The 20,595-nt window shown below is 37.8% G+C and overlaps 1 protein-coding gene across 1 annotated transcript; it reads left to right on the top strand.

Annotated features, from left to right (window-relative positions):
• On the top strand, positions 1-20,143 carry LOC121411474 (protein dispatched homolog 1-like). Its single transcript, XM_041604231.1, has 5 exons — positions 1-551; positions 12,801-13,002; positions 15,018-15,141; positions 15,736-15,958; positions 16,612-20,143. The coding sequence occupies exons 1-5, from the start codon at positions 515-517 to the stop codon at positions 19,221-19,223; spliced, it is 3,198 nt and encodes a 1,065-aa protein (XP_041460165.1). The 5' UTR covers positions 1-514; the 3' UTR covers positions 19,224-20,143.
• Positions 20,144-20,595: the final 452 nt, after the last annotated feature.

Here is a 20,595-nt window from a genome sequence, read left to right as displayed (position 1 = left end):
ATGCGCGTTGTGAAGTAAGGCCCACTGCTCATTATCCGCTTCAAAGAGATTTCAAGCAGGAAACCTTTTGTAAGGCTTCATTATGAGATAATGGGCGCAGTTGTTGTTTTTTTATGGAGATATTCGCATCTCCATCGAGGTTTCCAAGCTTCAATAGCTAATGCCATTTGTAAATTTGGCTTTGGGAATGAGAAATTGGAGGAATCGATAAATGATCGACTGTCCCGATAAAAATTGATGTGAGCAAACAGGCGAGTTGAACATATCCATCCATCATCCAGTTTACTTACGTAATGTATTCATTGCATCTATTGAACGTAGTGAATGATTAGAGCTGTGGAACACGGTAGTCTATGTAATGTACTTCCACATCAGCCGTTATGAAAATATCCTGTGATTGAACTTTGAAGCAGTTTTATTTCCTCTTTCCAGAGAGGGCTGAAGATTTTTATCCCTTTATTTGCTTCATTTCATTCTGATCACCGACCGGGGAAGGGCTTGCATCAAGCTTCAAATGCCTCGTGACATCTCGCAAGATACAAACGATACAGGTAAGATGATCGAATGCATATGATATTTCCTGGGAGATATCTGATATTTTTTTAGTTTGTTGTTGAAAAATTGTAGAGTTTTAATGGTAATGATGGGTTGTTGATGATGGTGATGGCGACGATGATCATGATGATGGTGACTAAATTTCAGAAGAAGATGATAATGGTAATGATGATTGGTGATGATGATGGTTGGTGACAGTTGTCATTGTGATGATGGTGATAATGACGATATGATGATGATGATATGATGATGATGATGGTGGTGATGATGGTGATGATATGATGATGGTGACGATAGTTATGATTTATATGATGGTTATGATGATGATGATATGATGATGATGGTGACGATAGTTATGTATATGGTGGTTACGATGATGATGATGATGATATGATGATGCTGGTGACGATAGTTATGTATATGGTGGTTATGATGATGATGATGATAATAATGAAAGTGATGACGGTGGTTAAGTTGCCGAAAAAGAGGATGAGGATGATAATGATAATTATTAGGTGAAGGTGATCGATGACGATGATGGTGGTGATGATGATGACAATATTCAAGATGATGATGACAATAATGATGGTGATGACGATGGTGGTGATGTTAGTGATGATGGTGAATGTGTTGTTTATGCTGGGAATGTTCTCTTCACTCGCGCCCTAGTGGGATGGGCACCGCTAGCTCCCATTTTTTTTTAAGTATTATAAAATGATTTAAAAATTATTTTCCGACTTTGTTTTCATTGAATCGATGGTGGCTCTTGTGATGATAATGACGGCGACGACATAACAATTTGCCTAGTAAGAATATCGTGATTGTCGAGCCAGGGAGGAGCTTACTTTAGCCCCCCAATAAAAAAAAGGGGGGATAAAGATTTAAAAAAAAACTACATGCATAAATGACTATAACACTACCCAATAAAATAAAGCATGAAAAATAAAATCCAAATATAGATAAGTAAGTGAAATAAATATTGGTAACAATTAATACATTTTAAGAAATAATTAAAAATAAAAAATAAGAATGAAAGTAGATAATCAAAAATTGTTGGTGAATTGAAGTTGGAATATATCTAAGAAATGAAATAAATCCATGAATAATAAACAAAAAGCATGAAGAAAATATTAAATAAATAGAAATAAAAATAGGAAGTTCGTGCCAAGATGAAATATCATAATTACAATTAAGTAATACGAGGGAGCATGGACCTTGCTAACTCATATCTTTTGAGGACCCCTCCCCCGCCCCCCGAATTATAAAGACTGATAGTGAGTAAATGTTGCAGCATCCAGTATTCTGATCATTAAGTGTCCGAACTGAAACGCATTTCTCTCTTAGAGAATTGTTAAGATAAACCTCTTGTGATATTCAGATTTAACTCTAAAATATTCCAGCAATATGATGGAGAGTAGTCGCAATATTTGTTCATAATCATTCTTCTCGAGTGCATGGTTATAGAAAATATTTTAAAACGTATTCGCCAAAGAAATCTGCCCGTCGCTAAAATGCTCGTATAGTATAGTATTGTGTGATACGTTCAGAATTTACTAATCACGCTAATTGCTTTGTCAAATGTCGGATGTGGGTTTTTTAATGAATGCCGTGGAGCTAAAACACTCATAATTACTTGCAAACGAAAGATCTGTTTACAACATCAATTCATAATATGAAAAATCAGGTAAATATCTCCCTAACTTAATATTATTATAGAAACATAAAATATAAAAACAAAGATATTTTAGCATTTGAAAAAACCTTTATTTTCCTAATTTTCCTTATTGTATTTGTTACTCGATTTATAGCAGTATGTACACTAAATTATCTTTACCGGGCATTCGAGAACATTTTTCGCTCGATCGCCACTTTCTGTCGCAAGTGATCCGGTAAGTCTAAACCCTGCACAGCCAAGCCCCTTTTGGGCTTATGGTGCTCGGTCGGTTTGTTTTGTCTCGCATAGGATATTCTGCCAATTTATTCAGCATCGATCGTCCTCGAAATAGTGAAATTAAACCACAAATACATATTGAAATGCCCCCAAAATACAGCCCAACCCTCCGCCCTCCCAATGTCTTTCATCTTGAATTATTTGCATTTGTATATAGATTGTAGCCTGAAAAAGCCTTTTATACAAAAATCTAACGATGATAATAATGTCTTATTAACCGATGGTATCCGTTTCAATTTATTCTTTATCGACAGTTCTTATGAATTATTCCCCTAGCGCCTACACCATAACTACATGCATACTCATGCAACATGCAACTCATTGGTAATAAATGGAAAATGCGAGAACGTTGAATGGTTTCACCAGTAGATGCTTTCGTAGTCTAGGTGATTGGTGAAAAAAATGTTCAGAAAATGATACAAGCATGAAAATCGGCACAAAGGTAGAGAAAGTTATTCTAAACATTTTTAGCAGGGGTGCCAATGTGAGTTCATGTGAGTTCACATAGCAACGGTTGCTAGGTAACATATTTACCTTAGTAACTGAGCTTAATTGGGCTTGAGTAACATTTTCCCAGGCGATATGTCATACAAATTTTAATCTAAAGCACCTTCCTTTGTATCACAATAATTTTGATCCATTTATTCATAACAACGGTTGCTAAGTGACCCTCTCCCTTAGCAACAAATTCATTATCTTAGTTCAGATCATTATTATTCACTCAGAATAGCTCAGAAATTAAATCTGCCCCATAGATTCCTCATGTGATGAATGCTTCCATAGGTAGACACAATGAACACCATAGCAACTGTTGCTAAGTAACATTTTCCATGGTAACCAATTATTATAAGATATCTTTTTTATAATTACAATTTCTATAAATCGGATTTTTTAAATTAAAGCACTAATACATTAATCACAACAACCCAAGAACAATTATACCATGTATACATGTACAAGCCCATGTGAATTACCAGTTGCTAAGTAATATGTTTTCTGTAGCAACCAATGGTTAAAGGCCGTAAGGTAAGATTATTGATGTGTGTAAATCATAGAGGTACTTAAAAAGTAAAACTTTGCACAAATCAAACGAGCTCATGATATGGTTCATATTTCCAAAGACGATATCTATGGGTTCCATATTACTGGTATAATAATACCTATTGCATGTTAAAAGAACCTCCCCAATATGTATCCATTTGGAGACCATATTTATTCTGGATTAACTTAGACATATGTAGAAGATCGACCCTAGGAAAGAATTCCACAATATCAACATTTAGCAAGAGGTCACTCTTGTAGAACAACGGTTACAAGAGCATGGGTACTTACAACATAAATATCTCTGACCTTGGAGAGATTTAAGAATGTCCACCAATAATTGATTGAGTCATCTAAGTTTAGAATTAGTTCAAACACCAAGAACTTGCCTGAAGTTAATTTTGAAATGAGTGGTTGGATACCACTTTATCCCTTGCTAACAGTAGTCGGTCTCTTGAAAGCAAACACACTTTGCCTTGATTTACACGCTCTCTTCCATAGCCTGCAATGAAGATCATATTAGTTCTCCATTCCGTTCCCCAATCAAATGCCACGGGCAGGAGTTGACTTTGACCAGGCATTCTGACTTAGATCAATCCAGCTGCGGGATCTATCATGACGTGATAGATCTGTAGAATCGATTAGGACCATTCAGTTACATTCCTGGCCTGTTGGCCTGGATCCTGCAGCTCCATGATCTATCATGACTTCTGCAGAAGTTGATTTGGACCTGCGCATGCAGCTCGACCATCTATCATGACAGATCTTGCTAGAGTTTATTGGGACCCGTCAGTTCCGTTTTTATATCGGGCATGCTTGCCTGGATTCTGGAGCTAAATGACTTAATCCTGCTGAAGTTGATTTGGACCTGACCGTTCTTTTTCCAGGTGTTTTGACCTGGATCAATCCTGCAGGTCTAGGAGTTTTCATCACGTGAAAGATTTCACACAACTGTTGATTTGAACCAGCAAGTTCTGTTTTCAGGCGTGCTGGCCTAGATCCTGCAGCTCTGGGATCTATCATGACTTGAAAGCTTGTACAGAAGTTGATTTGGACCTGTCCCTTATTTTTCTAGGTGTTTTAACCTGGATCAATCCTGCAGCTCCAGGACTTAGCATCATTTGAAATATCTGTTAGATACAATTTAAACCACTCAGTTCCGTTTCCAGGCGTGTTGGTCTGGATCCTGCAGCTACATGATCCATTGTGACTTCTGCAGACATGACAGAGGTTGATTTGGACCTGTCAGTCGATATTCCAAGTGTTTTGATCTGGATTAACGATGTAGCTCTGGGATCTATCATGACGTGAAAGATCTTGCTAGAGTTGATTTGGACCTGTCATTTCCTATTCCAAGTGTTTTGATCTGGATTAATAATTTAGCTCTGGGGTCTACATGAAAGATCTTTGCTAGAGTTGATTTTGACCTGTCAGTTCCGTTTCTATATAGGTATGCTGGTCGGGATTCTGGAGCTAAATGACTTGATCCTGCTAAAATTGATTTGGACCTGTCCGTTCTTTTCCCAGGTGTTTTGACCTGAAGCTATAGGATTTTTCATCACGTGAAAGATTTCACAACTGTTGATCTAGACCAGCAAGTTCTGTTTTCAGGCGAGCTGGCCTAGATACTGCAGCTCTGGGATCTATCATGACTTGAAAGCTTGTGAAGAAGTTGATTTGGACCTGTCCCTTATTTTTCGAGGTGCTTTAACCTGGATCAATCCTGCAGCTCCAGGACTTAGCGTCACTTGAAAGATCTGTTAGATTGCAGTTCCGTTTCCAGGCGTGTTGGTCTGGATCCTGCAGCTACATGATCCATTGCGACTTCTGCAGAGGTTGATTTGGACCTGTCAGTTCCTATTCAAAGTGTTTTGATCTGGATTAATAATGTAGCTCTGGGATCTATCATGACGTGAAAGATCTTGCTAGAGTTGATTTGGACCTGTCAGTTCCATTCCTAGGCACTTTGGCCTTGATCCTGCAGCTATATCATTGATCTATTATGACTCGATCCTGCAGAAGTTGATTTGGATCTGTCCGTTCTGTTTCCAGGTTTTTTGACATGGATCAATCCTGCAGCTCCAGGATCCATGACTTGAAAGCTCGTGCAGAAGTTGATTTGACCTGTTAGTTCCAATTGCAGGTATTTTGGCGCATCTGACTTTGTCTCTACGTATGTAAAGCACTTGTGATATCAGGTTGGCTGGACGCGATCCATACTCGGCCACAGAACAGTAGCATGGAGCTCTGACATGCTTCTTCCTTACATATACCCCCAATACTTCTTGGCATGTCCGACTCAGATGGAAATGATTCTGCTGATGGCACTACCACCTTGTCTCGCAACATAATTTCCTTATGGAGAGAAATGTTTCTTACACTTTGATTGATGAATAATTAATTGTCCCACCGAAGAGGATGATGACTGTTACTTTCTTGATGTATTCCTCTGTTGCCTCTGATATTCTTTGTCAAGCATACTGCATGCTTCCCGTATTTATGATTAACCTAGTCTTAACTTAAAATTTTGGAATAAATATATGCCCTACTTTGAGAAGGCATGTGCGACACCTAAAATGTATGTTTGATTAATTCGCTTGAATTGTACCCAAAGTCCGAAGCTATTGGAAACTTACAGTGTACATATAAATCATTTATTTTCCTTCATAATCTAGAAACTATTGCAAAATATCATGCAAATGAAGTAAATGACTCAAGTGCCCAGCATTATGATCACATAAAAGAGATACATACAGTTGCAATTGCTTCTAGTAAACTTGGGACTAGAATCATTAGTTATCTTTTTTTAAAGATGCTCAAATATTATGGGCAAGAATGATGAAAGAAGTCATTCGAAGCAGTTTGGAAAGCTCTTTACAGTGCTTTCCATTTTCCAACCATACTTTTTGATGTCCTGGTACAACATGCAATATGTTGCATATTACCGCTTCATTTTCATGATTTGTAGGATGCGGCGTTAATGATTAGTGTCAATTACAGAGATAACCATTTCTATTAAAAGATTTTGTTGTATAATCAACAAATGTACTGCTTCGTGACATATTCACAAGTGGTACATGTACAGTCGATGTTCGAAGCTTTTTCAGGTCTACTGTCCATGCTATACAGTGAACATACAGTCAACATGCAGTCAATGATGCTTGAGGCTGTTTCAGGTCTACTGTACATGCTATTCAAGTCAGTCAATGATATCAAAACTTTACTGACATGTAAGTGTGTGGGCATTAATCGCCATTGCTTCCCAATGAAGCTGTGTGATTTGGGAGCGATTAGATCAATTATCAATCAAATTTTAGCTTCCCCTAAAATGTCAGTGTCTTTCCCAGTGTTCCATGTCCATCCACTACAATACCCTGTCACATTTTCATAACAGGCGAAATGCTAATAATTATTAAATAGTAAGCACATTCAGGCTTATAAGATAGCTTTTACTCCCAGGTTTCATACTTTGACCAAATTTCTAACAATTTTCATTCAAATATTATGACCAGATGTGGTATGCAGGAATATTATCTATAGTTGCTATGGAAAATGTGTTGCCTAGCAACTGTTGCTGTACATGGTTGGAACGTTGCTTGATATGTGATGGTAAAATTGGCGCTTAAAGGTCAAAATATAGTTTTTAAAATGAAGATAACACCCCCAAAATGGCGGTTGCTAAGGTAAATATGTTACCTAGCAACTGTTGATATACAAAGAGAGATCAGGTTGGCACCCCTGCTAAAAATGTTCGGCACTGTTTACTCTACATGTCAGCCAAATTTCATGCTTGTACCATAATCTGAACAATTCTTGCTATCAAGGGCGCCGGAAGCGGGGGGGCAGGGGGGGCACTTGCCCCCCAAATAAAATTGTGGGGGGGCAAAACGAGATTTTGCCCCCCCCCCCCAATGTGCCCCCCTGAAAGTAGAAAAAGGATAAATTATTTAAGGACAAAAGCAAACGAAGGCACTTTTCTGCCTGAAAAATGTCATTTCCATTGTCAAAAATGAAAAATTTTTGCCCCTGACGGGGCAAATACATTATTATAGTAAGCCTCGCGTCTTTCGACGAATAGTTCCTCTGTGAAACATTCCTTTGATAAGCCCTTTTTCCATCTTATAACAGTGTGATAACGTTTAACCTTTTAATGAATACATTTCAGACTAAAAGCGAATGGCAAATTGATAGTGGTCCACCAATGATTAGGTTTATAACTCTATGATGCTGGCTGTGTCGGCTAACGAACGCGCGGTCGCCCAGAAACGCTCAGACCGGACCCGATATCACTAATGCGCGTGAACACTATTACTCGAGCAACAAATGGAATCTCTGTCATAGCTGTCAAGCCCAGAAACCATAACATCTCGAGAAACTTGTTTCAATTATTTCATTTTCAACTAAATATAAATTGAGTTAATACAGTGCTAACAAGTCAGTGCCCTAAAGAAAATATCAACGTCATTTCAACTCAATATAAACATGTCATCAGAAAATTACACACAGAATAATCATGTGTAGAGGATTATAATCTATTATTTGTGAAAATGGTGAATCCCACTCGAAAGCAACATGAGATAATGGTTAGACATGAAAAAAATAAAATCATCTGTGAAAGTGTCTTCTTGACCGGACTCATATTGTCCGAGATATAAATAAAAATGTAAATAGAGAATGTAAAACAAAAAAATAAGCGTTACAGTACTACTCTACTATAAAAAAAATCTTAAGATATTTTCACAGCCCCGTATTTTCCTCTATTCCTTTTCATTGGCATGATTGGACGGCGTTTTGTCTGATACTATTTCAGCTCATATGATATAGCACTTATGTATTTTAGATTCCAAAACTTCTTCCCATTACCTGTTACTAATCAGATCGAGATGGCAGCTATGTTCTCTGGTTCATCCCAGCTTTTGTTATTCATGGACGTTTGCAAAAATAAAAAAAAAATCCGGGAGTGGGTGGGGCTGCAAGACCTAAATTTTCGAAGAAACTTAAGAGCGAGGGGGTTTGTGATGGGGGAGCTTAAAAATTTTCTAGAATAAAATTGAAGGATTTCGTGCACACTTTTGGTGAATTTTGCCCTCTCGATCGGCGGCCCCCGCTGCGTACGGTCATGTTTGCCATCTTAAAGTCTTTAAAAGGCCTATATTACATTGGTTTGAAACAATTTCGTTTGCAATAAGGCTCGTAATTTGCTGGAACTGCGACCCTGATCATGAAGAAACACCAGTCCGGGTCAGAAGGGAGGAAACAGAAGGAGCGAAAAGAACTCCAAAACTTTAATTCTCAAGAAATTTATTTTTGAATGCTCTTAGAAACGGAAATTTTATATTCAATTTTTACACAAAGTCCTTACCGGGGGGGGGGGGGGGGGGGGGGTCCCACAGCCTCTCCCGCTCGATCGCTTCGGTATCTCACACTGTCAAAAATATTGTGCCCCCTTCGGGATTTTGCCCCCCCAAAACTGAAAGTGTTCCGGCGCGCCTGCTTGCTATTTTTTGCACCGATCATCCAGACTATCGTCTTCACATCGATGAATTACGGCGCCCCCATTGACTGTATTTCATATTTTTCTATAAAAAATATATTTTTTGGAGGGTTTATAACAGCAAGAAGATATATGACACGCCCCCGTTTCCGTGATTATTGAAAGAAATTTTGGGCAGGTTCATGTTGACTTCGTCTACTCACATTTTAGTGTAATACCACAAGGGCAAACCCTTTTGGTCTACTATCTACTACTTTGGTCTACATGTGGTCTGTTTTATTCCAATTTACTTACTAGTTGGTCAGCCGAATTCCACATTGCATCCACTTTTGAAATTAGTCAGATGAGATGAAAAAAAAAACACTTCGCCTAACCAAGGTCCGATCCAGTGGATATTAGACGAAATGGTTATAGCCACTGACGGGAAATCAGAAAAAAAGTGGTAAATTGAGTAAATGGCAAATAGACCAAGTGGTTAGTATAGACGATATGATTGTTGAATAATTACGATTAGACCTCGGGGCCTGGGCACGATATTTATAGAGGGGGTGCTGTTTTATTAACAAGCAAAACAAAAATGAAATAAATAAACGTAAAAAAGAACTAGGCCCAAAAGGTTTTCACTCCATTTTAAGGGGATGCTGCCTATTGTATAACGTAAGCAGTATCCCAAGATTTTTTTTCATTTCTTTTTTTTTTGGGGGGGGGCATTGGTCTTCTGGGATAGGACCAAACGGATAGTAGACGAAACAGTTGGAGACCAATCGACAGTAAACCATTGGGCTGCACTGTTTGAAAATTTATCCTTGAAATAAAAGAAGTACATGCAGCAGCTAGTCTCGAGAACACCTGTAATCTTACCAGATTGCGTAATCTAACAGGAAATTGGTATTTGGTGTATGGAATCTTACAAATTTCCTTAAATAAACAGAATTGTTCTGTTAAATTGCAGATAAAATCCTGTTTTATGAATGTACAGAATGATTATGTTATTGCTTTCTGCGAAATCTTTTTTTTCTGTAAAATCACGTTTTTTTAAAGGTCAAGTCCTTCTCAGAAAAATGTTGATTTGAATCAATAAAAAAAATCAGACAAGCACAATGCTGAAAATTTCATCTAAATCGGATGTAAAATAAGAAAGTTATGACATTTCAAAGTTTCGCGTATTTTTACCAAAATAGTTATATGAACGAGCCAGTTACATCCAAATGAGAGAGTCGATGGTGTCACTCACTCACTATTTCTTTTGTTTTTTTTATTGTTTGAATTATACAATATTTCACTTTTTACGTATTTGACGATTAGGGCCTCCTTGTCCGGAACCACAAAATGTTAAAATAATGGAATTTTACGTGTTCAGGGAGGAATGAAACTTCATTTCACATGACAATGACGAGAACATAAAAATATTTCATATTTCATTTAATAAAATACAAAAGAAATAGTGAGTGAGTGATGTCATCAGTTCCCTCATTTTGCATACTGACCGAGATGTACATAATGAAGCGAAAGTTTAAAATGTCATAATTTTCTTATTTTACATCCGATTTTGATGATTTTTTTCAGTGTTATGCTTGTTGAATTTTTCTCTTTTTATTCAAATTTCAAGTTTTTGTTGGGGTGGACTTGTCCTTTAACAGTGTGGCTTAAATGTCACACCCACAATACCCATGATAATGTGATTAATGTTGACTCTTTTTTCGTGCATAATGAAGATAGACCATGTCACATTGGTCGCCTCATGCATAGAATAATGGACGTTATGACGGATTGGAGCAAACAATATTGCAGACTATTCTTTCTGCAAAGACATGATACTGATATAATAAAGTAATAATAAGACAAGTAACAAAGCTCAGCATAATTATTTGGCCTTTCATTCTACCATGTTCTACTGGATGTTGTCATCCCGGGTTGTGATCGATATTGGGGAAACCTATTATTGCTTTATTGATACTGGAGAAACAAATTTGCAGAGCGGAGGAGAAACCATATCACAAGACTAAACTGGAAAGCCACATTTTCTCCTTCAGTAAAGAATCCGTTGCCATAGAAACTTGTCTGAAGTGGATCCATCTTGTGGAGTAGTGGGGATACCCTACACTGTTATGCTTATGTAATTTTACATGATTCGATTCATTATTTATTAATTTATAGGACAAATGGAAAAATGAGTTTCCTATCTCGCAGCGTATTTCTGAATTTCTCGGAAGTTAACAAAATGTCACCACTATTATTGTCAACATTCAGTGTAATATATATATATTTTTTTGTTTTATCCGCTTGTGAAATATAGATGCTGAGTGTGACATGTGAGGAGTAAATTATTACTTTACTTGGCATGAAACATAAAGGTCAGGTGGTCCTTTGAATCAGAAATAAGAGTTAAGAAATTGGAAATAACAATAAAAAAAGAATAAGAAATAAGGAATAAGAAAGTGGCCAAAAAGGAAAAATAACAGAAAATAGGAAATAAGCAGTAAAAAAGAATAATGATATAAAATGAAAGATTAGAAAAAATCAGAAATTGGAAATAAAAATAAGAAATGACAAATAATAATCACCAAAAATAAATGATTGAAATAATTTGAAGAAATATATAAAAAGGAAATAGGAAATCTGAAATGAGGAAAAGAACTAAGATATAAGCAATAAGATATATATAAAAACATAGAGCAGGAAAAGGAGAAAGAAGAAGAGGAGGGAGAAGAGGAAGAAGAAGAAGAAGAAAAAGAAGAAGAAGAAGAAGAAGGAGGAGGAAGAGAAGAAGAAGAATAGCAGGAAAATCGGATATTGGAGCGCATTGAGCACCTAACAAGGTGGATATGTGCGCAATATAATTATCCTGTATTATTATTATTATAGGAATTACAAATGAGAAATCAGAAAGAAAAAAGTAAAAAAAACGAAGAAAAAGGAGAAAACAATATAAGATAGAAAAGAAGGAAAAGAAAAGGAGGAGAAGGTAACGAAGAAGAAAAGGCAAAATGAAAAAATTTAAGATGGGATTGATCTTTAAATCATTCTTTTCCTTCAAGATAATTTCACCCGTGTACTTTATCTTTTTATTTCTGACACAAGAATGTAATGACAAGTCTATTTCTGCCCATCCACTACCGCCTATTCTTGTACGACATTGTACGGTTCACAGCTTGCCACATTATCATAATAGAATTGGGAATTTATTGGAGAGTTATATTATTAACAAACGATCGATAATAGACCGTGTTGTTGCTAGTGCAAAGTCTAGGCTAATTTTGTCTCTCGCATCAACTAGATTGAAAGTGTTGAAACAAAATGGATGAAATGGTACAAATGCAAAACTGCCGGTGACTTTAATCATTAGTTTTCAAATAGATAGAGAGCGACGATCACCCTTCTTTTCTTAATATTTACCCAAAGAAGGACATTTCTTTCGACATATTTCAGGACGAACGAAGGAGTGTTATATTTTGCTGAACCACTTTTAAGGTGAATAGTCCGGATGTTCAACACATTCCATTACATTTGTTGGAATGACATCTATCGTGGATTCCATGTGAATCAAATGGTGACTTTCAAGCATGAAGTCAGAGGTTCGAATTATCTTCCTGGTGATGATGATGATGACGATGATGACGATAATAGTGATGATTATGACGACAGTGATGATGCTGCTGCTGGTGGTGATAGTGGTGGTGGTGATAATGATGATGATGATAAAAATGAAAATGATGGCGATGGATTTCAAATAAATATTGTTTATCCCTTTGTTTATAGGTGGTATCGTTATTACAGAAGAAAGGCCACCCTCAAATTTCGTTATGAAGGTTGGCCCGTCACCAGGCGATAATGGAGCAAGTCAAAATAATTCCGCCGTCGATGTACGAAATGATCACCAACATGACAATGATGTCCCACCAGATAGAGAAATATTGGTCGCAGAGGAAGCTGGTGGAATGTTTGGCTCTATCGCAAATAGGTTAGATAATGACGATGACAACGACGACGATGATTGTAGTATTGGTTATTTAAGACGGTTGTGGTGATGATGGTTAAAGTGATGAAAATGACAACGATGATGATAATGATGCTGATGGTGGTGATATGTGATTAATGCTACTGCTATACTGCTACTATTGACGGAGCTACTGCTGGTGCTGCTGCTGCTGCTACTACTACTACTATGACACCTACTTCGATACTACTACAACTACTACTACTACTACTACTACTACTACTACTACTACTACTACTACTACTACTACTACTACTACTACTACTACTACTACTACTACTACTACTACTACTGCTACTACTACTTCGATATACTACTACATACTACTACTACTACTACTACATACTACTACTACTACTACTACTACTACTACTACTACTACTACTACTACTACTACAACTACGACTATTTCTACTACTACTACTTCTACTACTACTACTACTACTTCTACTACTACTACTACTACTACTACTTCTACTACTACTACTACTACTACTACTACTACTACTACTACTACTACTACTACTATACCTATTTTACTTCCACCATCACCACCACTATGATTCCTTCTCCTACTATAAATAAGTCTTTTCTGATACTTCGCAGATGTAAATAATCAAATTTCATCCACAAAAACTCAAATTACACAAATAACTATACCAATAAGGTCTACTATACTATATGTATAACTAGATGAGTAATATTTGATTTGATGATACTCGACAATGATGATATTATTAATAGATATTACGACCATTTCCTGTCACTGACGTATACATTTCTTTACATTAGTCTCCTAAACTGAATGATTGTGGGAGAGACTCATCAAATTAAAAACTCTTAATGGTTTCTGATACGTAAAAAAATTAATTTTCCTGTATCGATATGAACCTTTAATTGTTTTTCATTTTGTAATACAAAAATGAATTTACTACGTGATCCTACATACATACAGATATACATACATTTAATATTTATATAGCGCTTTTCCATGTAAACATGCTCAAAGCGCTTTACAGTATCATATTTATAATTATGTTGAATATTCTGCTCTCCAAGTGCTAACATTTATCAAATTTATAAAGCTAACTCTTCCCTGTGAAACAATAGCGGTAAGTTTTTGAAATCGAACGCTGGAAAACTAAACAATCAACACATCAAAGAAAAAAAACATTTAGTTTTCCAGGAGGCATGGTACCAACAGACGTTAACCAGAGGTCGAATATCAATTATTTAACATGATTAGCTGATAAGAAACACTGAATAAATGATGATTAACAAAGTGAGGTTTGCTACCAAGGGCATGAAACTTACTATTACCTTCATGGAAAACAAATCTAATCGTGATAACTTATGGAAACAACAATAAACAAATTGTTTCCACTGCTGCTTAATATTATAATCTTATTGACAGTATTAACAAACAATATTTTTTATAAAAGCTTTGCGTTTTTCCGAGGTGTAATAGTAAAGTCGTGTTTGTTAGATGATAAGGAAATGGTTTTACATGTTTTATATGGAAAACCTTAATGAAATAAATACGATTTTAGTTAAATTTCAATTTGAAGGCAATGATAATGAATAAAACCTTCATGGATAAACGTAACAAGTTTTAAAGAAATCAAACCTTATTCCCAGCTTGAATATTATAAACAAGAGTCAATGGTATTGGTATACTTTGGGTACCAAGTAAGTTTAATGACGTAGTTACACGAGATATATTTCACCATGGCGATGTGTTTTGTCACCATGTTCACTAAATCGTTTATAAATCATAAATGATTTATAATATATAATTTATGAATTATAAAATAGCGGTATCAAGTCGACTTGACATAAAATTGAATCATCATCCTGAATCCTATGAGGTCTATGTCTCATGTTGATATATATTAATAATCTCTCATATTTTGCAGCAAACTATTCATTCTATGATGTTATGGTAACTCCGCTTGAATCACCTTCTTGGCAAATTTCAGGTATTCTCAATTCTTAGTCTCCTATCCATCCGTGGTTTTGTTACTCGTTCTCGTGGTGGTCGTCATCTCAGCCGTTCTTGGATTCATCCTCAACGATTTCCCCTCTTTTGATGATCCAACTTCGGTGAGTTATTATATCATTGGGTTTTACAGATTTATTGATAAAAACATCTTGCTTGAAAGATTTTTTTTTAAATCCACTATTTAATCAGTTGTCATGGATGTGAAGAGACCAGGGTGGTGTTTCACGAAGCTGTTATATAAGTTACGACTTTACGCACGACTGTCTACCACGGTTGACAAATATGTCGCCGTTTAATTACACCAAGTTTAGTAAAGGCCATCACACACCTAACGATTAGTCTGCGACCCGATTTTGAAAAAAAGAATGAAGTAGAATTTGATGCTAAAATTGAGACCATTGAAACCGTCTCCGGATCGACCGATGGTATGCCATTGGAAATAACAAAATCATATTCATATCGGTCTGTGGTCGGTTTCACCTGCGTGACTGAAGTAGGCCTATAAGCTTTGTGTTATGTGGCCTTGAACTCGAGACCTATCAAACAGCCAGATGTTGTGAAAAAGTTGCATTTTTAAAATTCATTTTATAAAAACTCTGAATTATATGAGGCTTTTGAAAAAAAAAACAGTCTAGAAAAAAATGACAAGAGGGTAATTGATTTCTTTTCATGCAATTGATTTTATTCTTTTTCAGGGATTTGAAGCAAGGGGAACAGCCATCAGCGGTAGATTGAAAGCTTTAAGCAGAATGTTCTATCCTAGCAACGGTGATGATGATATCTACTCATGCCCATCTATATCTAACCATTCATCGTGTTCTCAGACCCCTGGTGAGCTTGATCGTCAAAGTCGAGACACCGATGTTTGGTCCAACCTAACTCTGGATAGTGATGGACCTGATCAATGCAGCCTTGATCGTAAGAAGATTTTCTTTTTCTTAAGTTAGAAACCCACACTCTCAAATACAACAAGCCAGTGGTGTACCTGGAAAACTCGTCGGGGCAGGGGGGGGGTGGTTCAAATATTATCTGACAACTAAAAGAGTAAAAGGGTTAAAGACGATCGCCCTTTCCACAAGGAAAGGAAAAGTCGAAAGGGAGTATGTTAGTCGACAAGACTCGATATTATATACCCTCTCCGTTTTAAGAGATTATAGGAAAAATAATGTATATATAGAATGACTGATTTCTTTATAAATCACTTAAACTAAATCTTTAAATAACATTATGGACGGCATCATCAAAACTTTTTTGTCTAGGTAGTGAAGCGCTTAGGCCTAAAAGGGAGGTCATAGAATTAGAAATTATAATAAATGCAATGCAGAGTAAATATTATGTAGGATCTATACTGGGCCCTGGATTTGTTACTTCCCATCATAACCATACAGTCAATACCCCTTTCTCGACATTGGCACCGGAACGCTCTGAGGAGACGAAGCTTTGGGGTGAACCATTGTTATATCACAAAACCTCGACCTCCAAAAGATTTTGTTCCGCTAGAAAGTTCCGAACGGGTGCCAATATTACCGGCAATATTATAGCTGCTGCTTTTCTGTTTGTCTCTTCCATAGTTTCATCTAGGTTTCCGATTGTTTACCAATCTTCCGACTCCACGGATATGTTCACTGCCTCAGGAATGAAGACGGTGTGTCAACGCGACGAAGAGAACTTTCGCAGACTCCCAGTATTTAGTGAGACCTGCTACTATCGTACCTACAACGGCAGTTGTTGCCCTTCGATGTCACTGGGTCATATGACGGCGTTGATGGTTGGTAAAGAATCGTGCCTAGACATTGATGAGAACGATGTACTCAGAACGAAGAAGCTGCTGGAGGAATGCGTGGGGTACTACTCCAGAGGATGTTTGGCGGATGACAGAAGCGACAGCAGCAGCATGAGCTGCGGCGATGTGCCTAGAAACTGTACATCTTACTCTGGGGTGCATACCATATTCTACTATCTCACGCCCAAGAACTTTGCCCTGCAACTAGAAGAAAATGTTGTTTTTGATCTACAAACTGTCGTGGTGCTTCAACCTTTGACAAAGGGATACGATGCAGAGACTTTGTATGAGAGGTTTATCAAGGAACCTCGACTTAACAATGATGCCGTCCAGGTCGTCGCTATTGGTGGAAGATTTAAATTAAGCTTATTTGCTGGTTTCTTGTTTTCAGACACGATTTATATTGCTATCGGGTGCTTTGTTGTGTTCGTCATCATTTGGATGTATGTGGGTTCGCTTTTTGTTACAATCATGACCTTCATTAGTATAATAATGTCGATGATTGTAGCATATTTTTTCTATCATACTATCTTTCGATTGGTGTTCTTTCCCTTTATAAATGTCGTAACAGCAGTCCTGATGATCGGTGTGGGAGCCGACGATTGTTTCGTGTATGTCGACATTTGGAAATTGACTAAGAAGGAAATTGGTGGGGGTCGCAACAACCGGGTGTTGGTGGTTCGTAAGACACTGAAACACGCTGCCGCCACCATGTTCGTTACAAGTTTCACAACGTCAAGTGCCCTCTTTGCTGGTTGCGTCAGCAGCATCACAGCAGTCAGATGCTTTTCCGTTTTTGCCGGTTGTTCCATTCTAGTTAATTTCGTCTTCACTGTGACCTGGATACCAGCAGCTGTCATGATTCATGAAAAATATTTCACTTGTGACGAAGAAGTCAATGGTGGATCTTCCTGCAGATGCTGTCGTTTGTGGTTCATCATGGTGGGAATATACGACAGTGTCAGCAGAGTTGGCAATAAGATTTTCGAGGACTACTTGCCCATTGTCATCGTTAAGTTACGTATCATGTGGATTATTCTTTTGAGTGGTCTTGGAATTGGTGGGTTCTGCGTGGTGTTTGTCGCACCGAAACTCTCTCTCCCGTCCCAATCTGAATTTCAGGTGTTTAGGAAAAGTCATATTTTAGAACAATATGATCAGGTCTACAAGGGTATTTTTAGCTTTGAGAGTAATTCAGAAAAAATGAGAGCATTATTTGTTTGGGGGATCAAACCTGCAGACAATGGGGATCACTGGGATCCAGATTCGTTTGGAGCCACAGTCCTTGACAAGAACTTTGAGGTCAAATCCACCGAAGCTCAAATGTGGCTTTATAGTTTCTGTAAAGATCTCAGAAATGCAAGCTTTTATGACAATACGGCGAAGGCGTATGACGAATTTTGTTTCATTGACCTATTCAAAGATTTCATGGAGAATGATTGCAGGGGTGGCGTTTCTCCTTGTTGTGGCCAAACAACATTTCCATATTCACCCTCTCTTTTCAGTCAATGCGTGCCTATATTTTACCTTGTTCTGTGCCAGTCTGTGGGTGGCTGTGAACGCTACATACCTGGGTTATGGTTTAATTCAGATAATGATATAGTTGGAATGACACTTTTAATCAGAACAAATGTTAAGTATTCGCTGAGCTATGATACCATGGGTGACTTTTGGCGTGACGTCAATCGCTTCCTAGAAGATGAAATGGCTGACGCCCCTTCTGGATTGCGCGGAGGATGGTTCATAAGTGATGTTGATTTGCAACTTGCGTTCTTTGATCTCCAACAAGGTTTAGCTACAGGAACCCCTCTTTCCGTAGGGATGTCACTGATCTTCTCAGCTTGTGTCCTGTTTCTGACCGTCAGGAATGTTTTAGTGACTATCTACGCGGTGTATTCCATTGCATGTGCAGTATTTGTCGTAATTGCCTCTGTGGTTCTGTTGGGATGGGAATTGAACATATTTGAATCAACGGTTCTCTCCTTGGCTGTCGGTTTGTCTGTGGATTTCACAGTTCACCTTGGCGTTGCTTACCGTCAAGCGACGGAACCAGACAGAGAAGCTCGGTCGATGCATGCCCTCAAAACCCTTGGCTCGGCTGTCACACTCGCAGCACTGACAACCTTTAGCGCAGGAGGATGCATGTTGCCTGCGACGGTATTATCTTACGTCCAACTGGGGACATTTCTCATGATTGTTATGGGAGTTAGTTGGGTGTACGCACTCTTCCTCTTCATGTCCCTCTGTCGAACCATCGGACCACAAGGATCATTTGCACAGATCTCAAAAGCATGTTTTAAGCGCCAATCAAACTTGGGCGGGAATATTCAAGAAATGAAACCAGGAGAATATGTACATGAACAGCATGTTGACACGAGTGATGAGAGGATACAACGTTGACCCGCCCCCCCAAAACGCGTAGTAAATAATAATATTTTCTTGATTCAAAGATATACATTCCAGCATGGGAGGGGGTTCGCGGATTATGATACTCAGATTTTAATTCTTGAAACTGAGTCTAGGGGTTGCACCGAAGTATTCCGACAGGGGCAAGATTACCATGATAATACCCTAATTTTTTAATGATAGTTCTTTACTCTCTCACAACGACAAACGCCCTCTTTGCAGGATGCGTCACCACGGTATTTTGATCAAGTAGGGCCAATATTCAGATCAGTGAGTAGGGCCAAGTTTACCACGACAGAACCTTAGTTTTTGTGATCTTCTTTTTTTCTCTCTCTCTTTCTTATTCTACCTCTTTTTCTCCTCCCCCCCCCCCCATTCACCTCTTGAAAACAACATAGAGGGGGGTCTCCCTGGCCCGTGAAGCATCGCCACTCACGGAGTCAGACAACACACAATATTCATCATTCAGTTGATCAGCCGCTTACTATCAAAGGCATATGTCGGTTATACATGCAACAACTAATGAAAATGTTAACGTTTCGGGATATAAACAGCAACAACAACAAACAAAGAAAAGCAAATGTCACTCTTTTAATATCTGGATGATGCATCATTCCAGACACACTTTTATCTCATTCAGAGTTATCATGACTTTGGGTGAAATATGTGTACATATTCAGAGTCGTTAAGTAATTACGGACGGATGCATTATATACGGGAGGGGGTTAAAGACGTTTGCCTCTCTACGCAGTATCTGTTTATCTATTTCTTTTTTCTATATTTTGAATGAAATTGTTGTAACATGCTAAATAATGCTAATTACTCCTCATGCTCAGTCAAGAATTGGTAAACTATCTTTCCTCCTAAATCTTGAAACAGTGCAATATATACTTGCCTCCGATGCTGCAGACTCTTCCAACTACTTTAATGTTCGCTCATTATTGACACAACCTACAAGGCAATTATGGGAAGTCATCAATAACCTTGGCATTGCTCGAAGACGAAGAACCCACAGAGGGAAGCGTCGACCTCGGAATTCTCGGATGTCTTATGATAGAACGCCCTCTACTGTTGAGTTACTACAACCGAGTCACACTAGAATACTCCCCTCTGTTGTCGAATCGCGGTTACAACCCGATCCTCCCGTTGATGGCTCTCCAACCGCTCAAGATGCTTCTACACCGGACATTCATCTAAATCCTGTAACCGTAACCCCTTCTCATTATCAACAATGTAATCTAAATAATCACCCCGTTACCAGTAGGGAAAAAACACAGTCGAATATTGCTCTACTGTCCTTTAATGCAAGAAGTATTAGGCATAAGACTGTCTCCTTGCAATCTTACTTGCAAACTAACCCAGCTGA

This window comes from Lytechinus variegatus, chromosome 3 (assembly GCF_018143015.1).
Source record: "Lytechinus variegatus isolate NC3 chromosome 3, Lvar_3.0, whole genome shotgun sequence".
Taxonomy (NCBI): Eukaryota; Metazoa; Echinodermata; class Echinoidea; order Temnopleuroida; family Toxopneustidae; genus Lytechinus; species Lytechinus variegatus.
The sequence above is the reverse complement of the archived record's forward strand: the minus strand, read 5'-3'. Positions and strand labels throughout refer to the sequence as shown.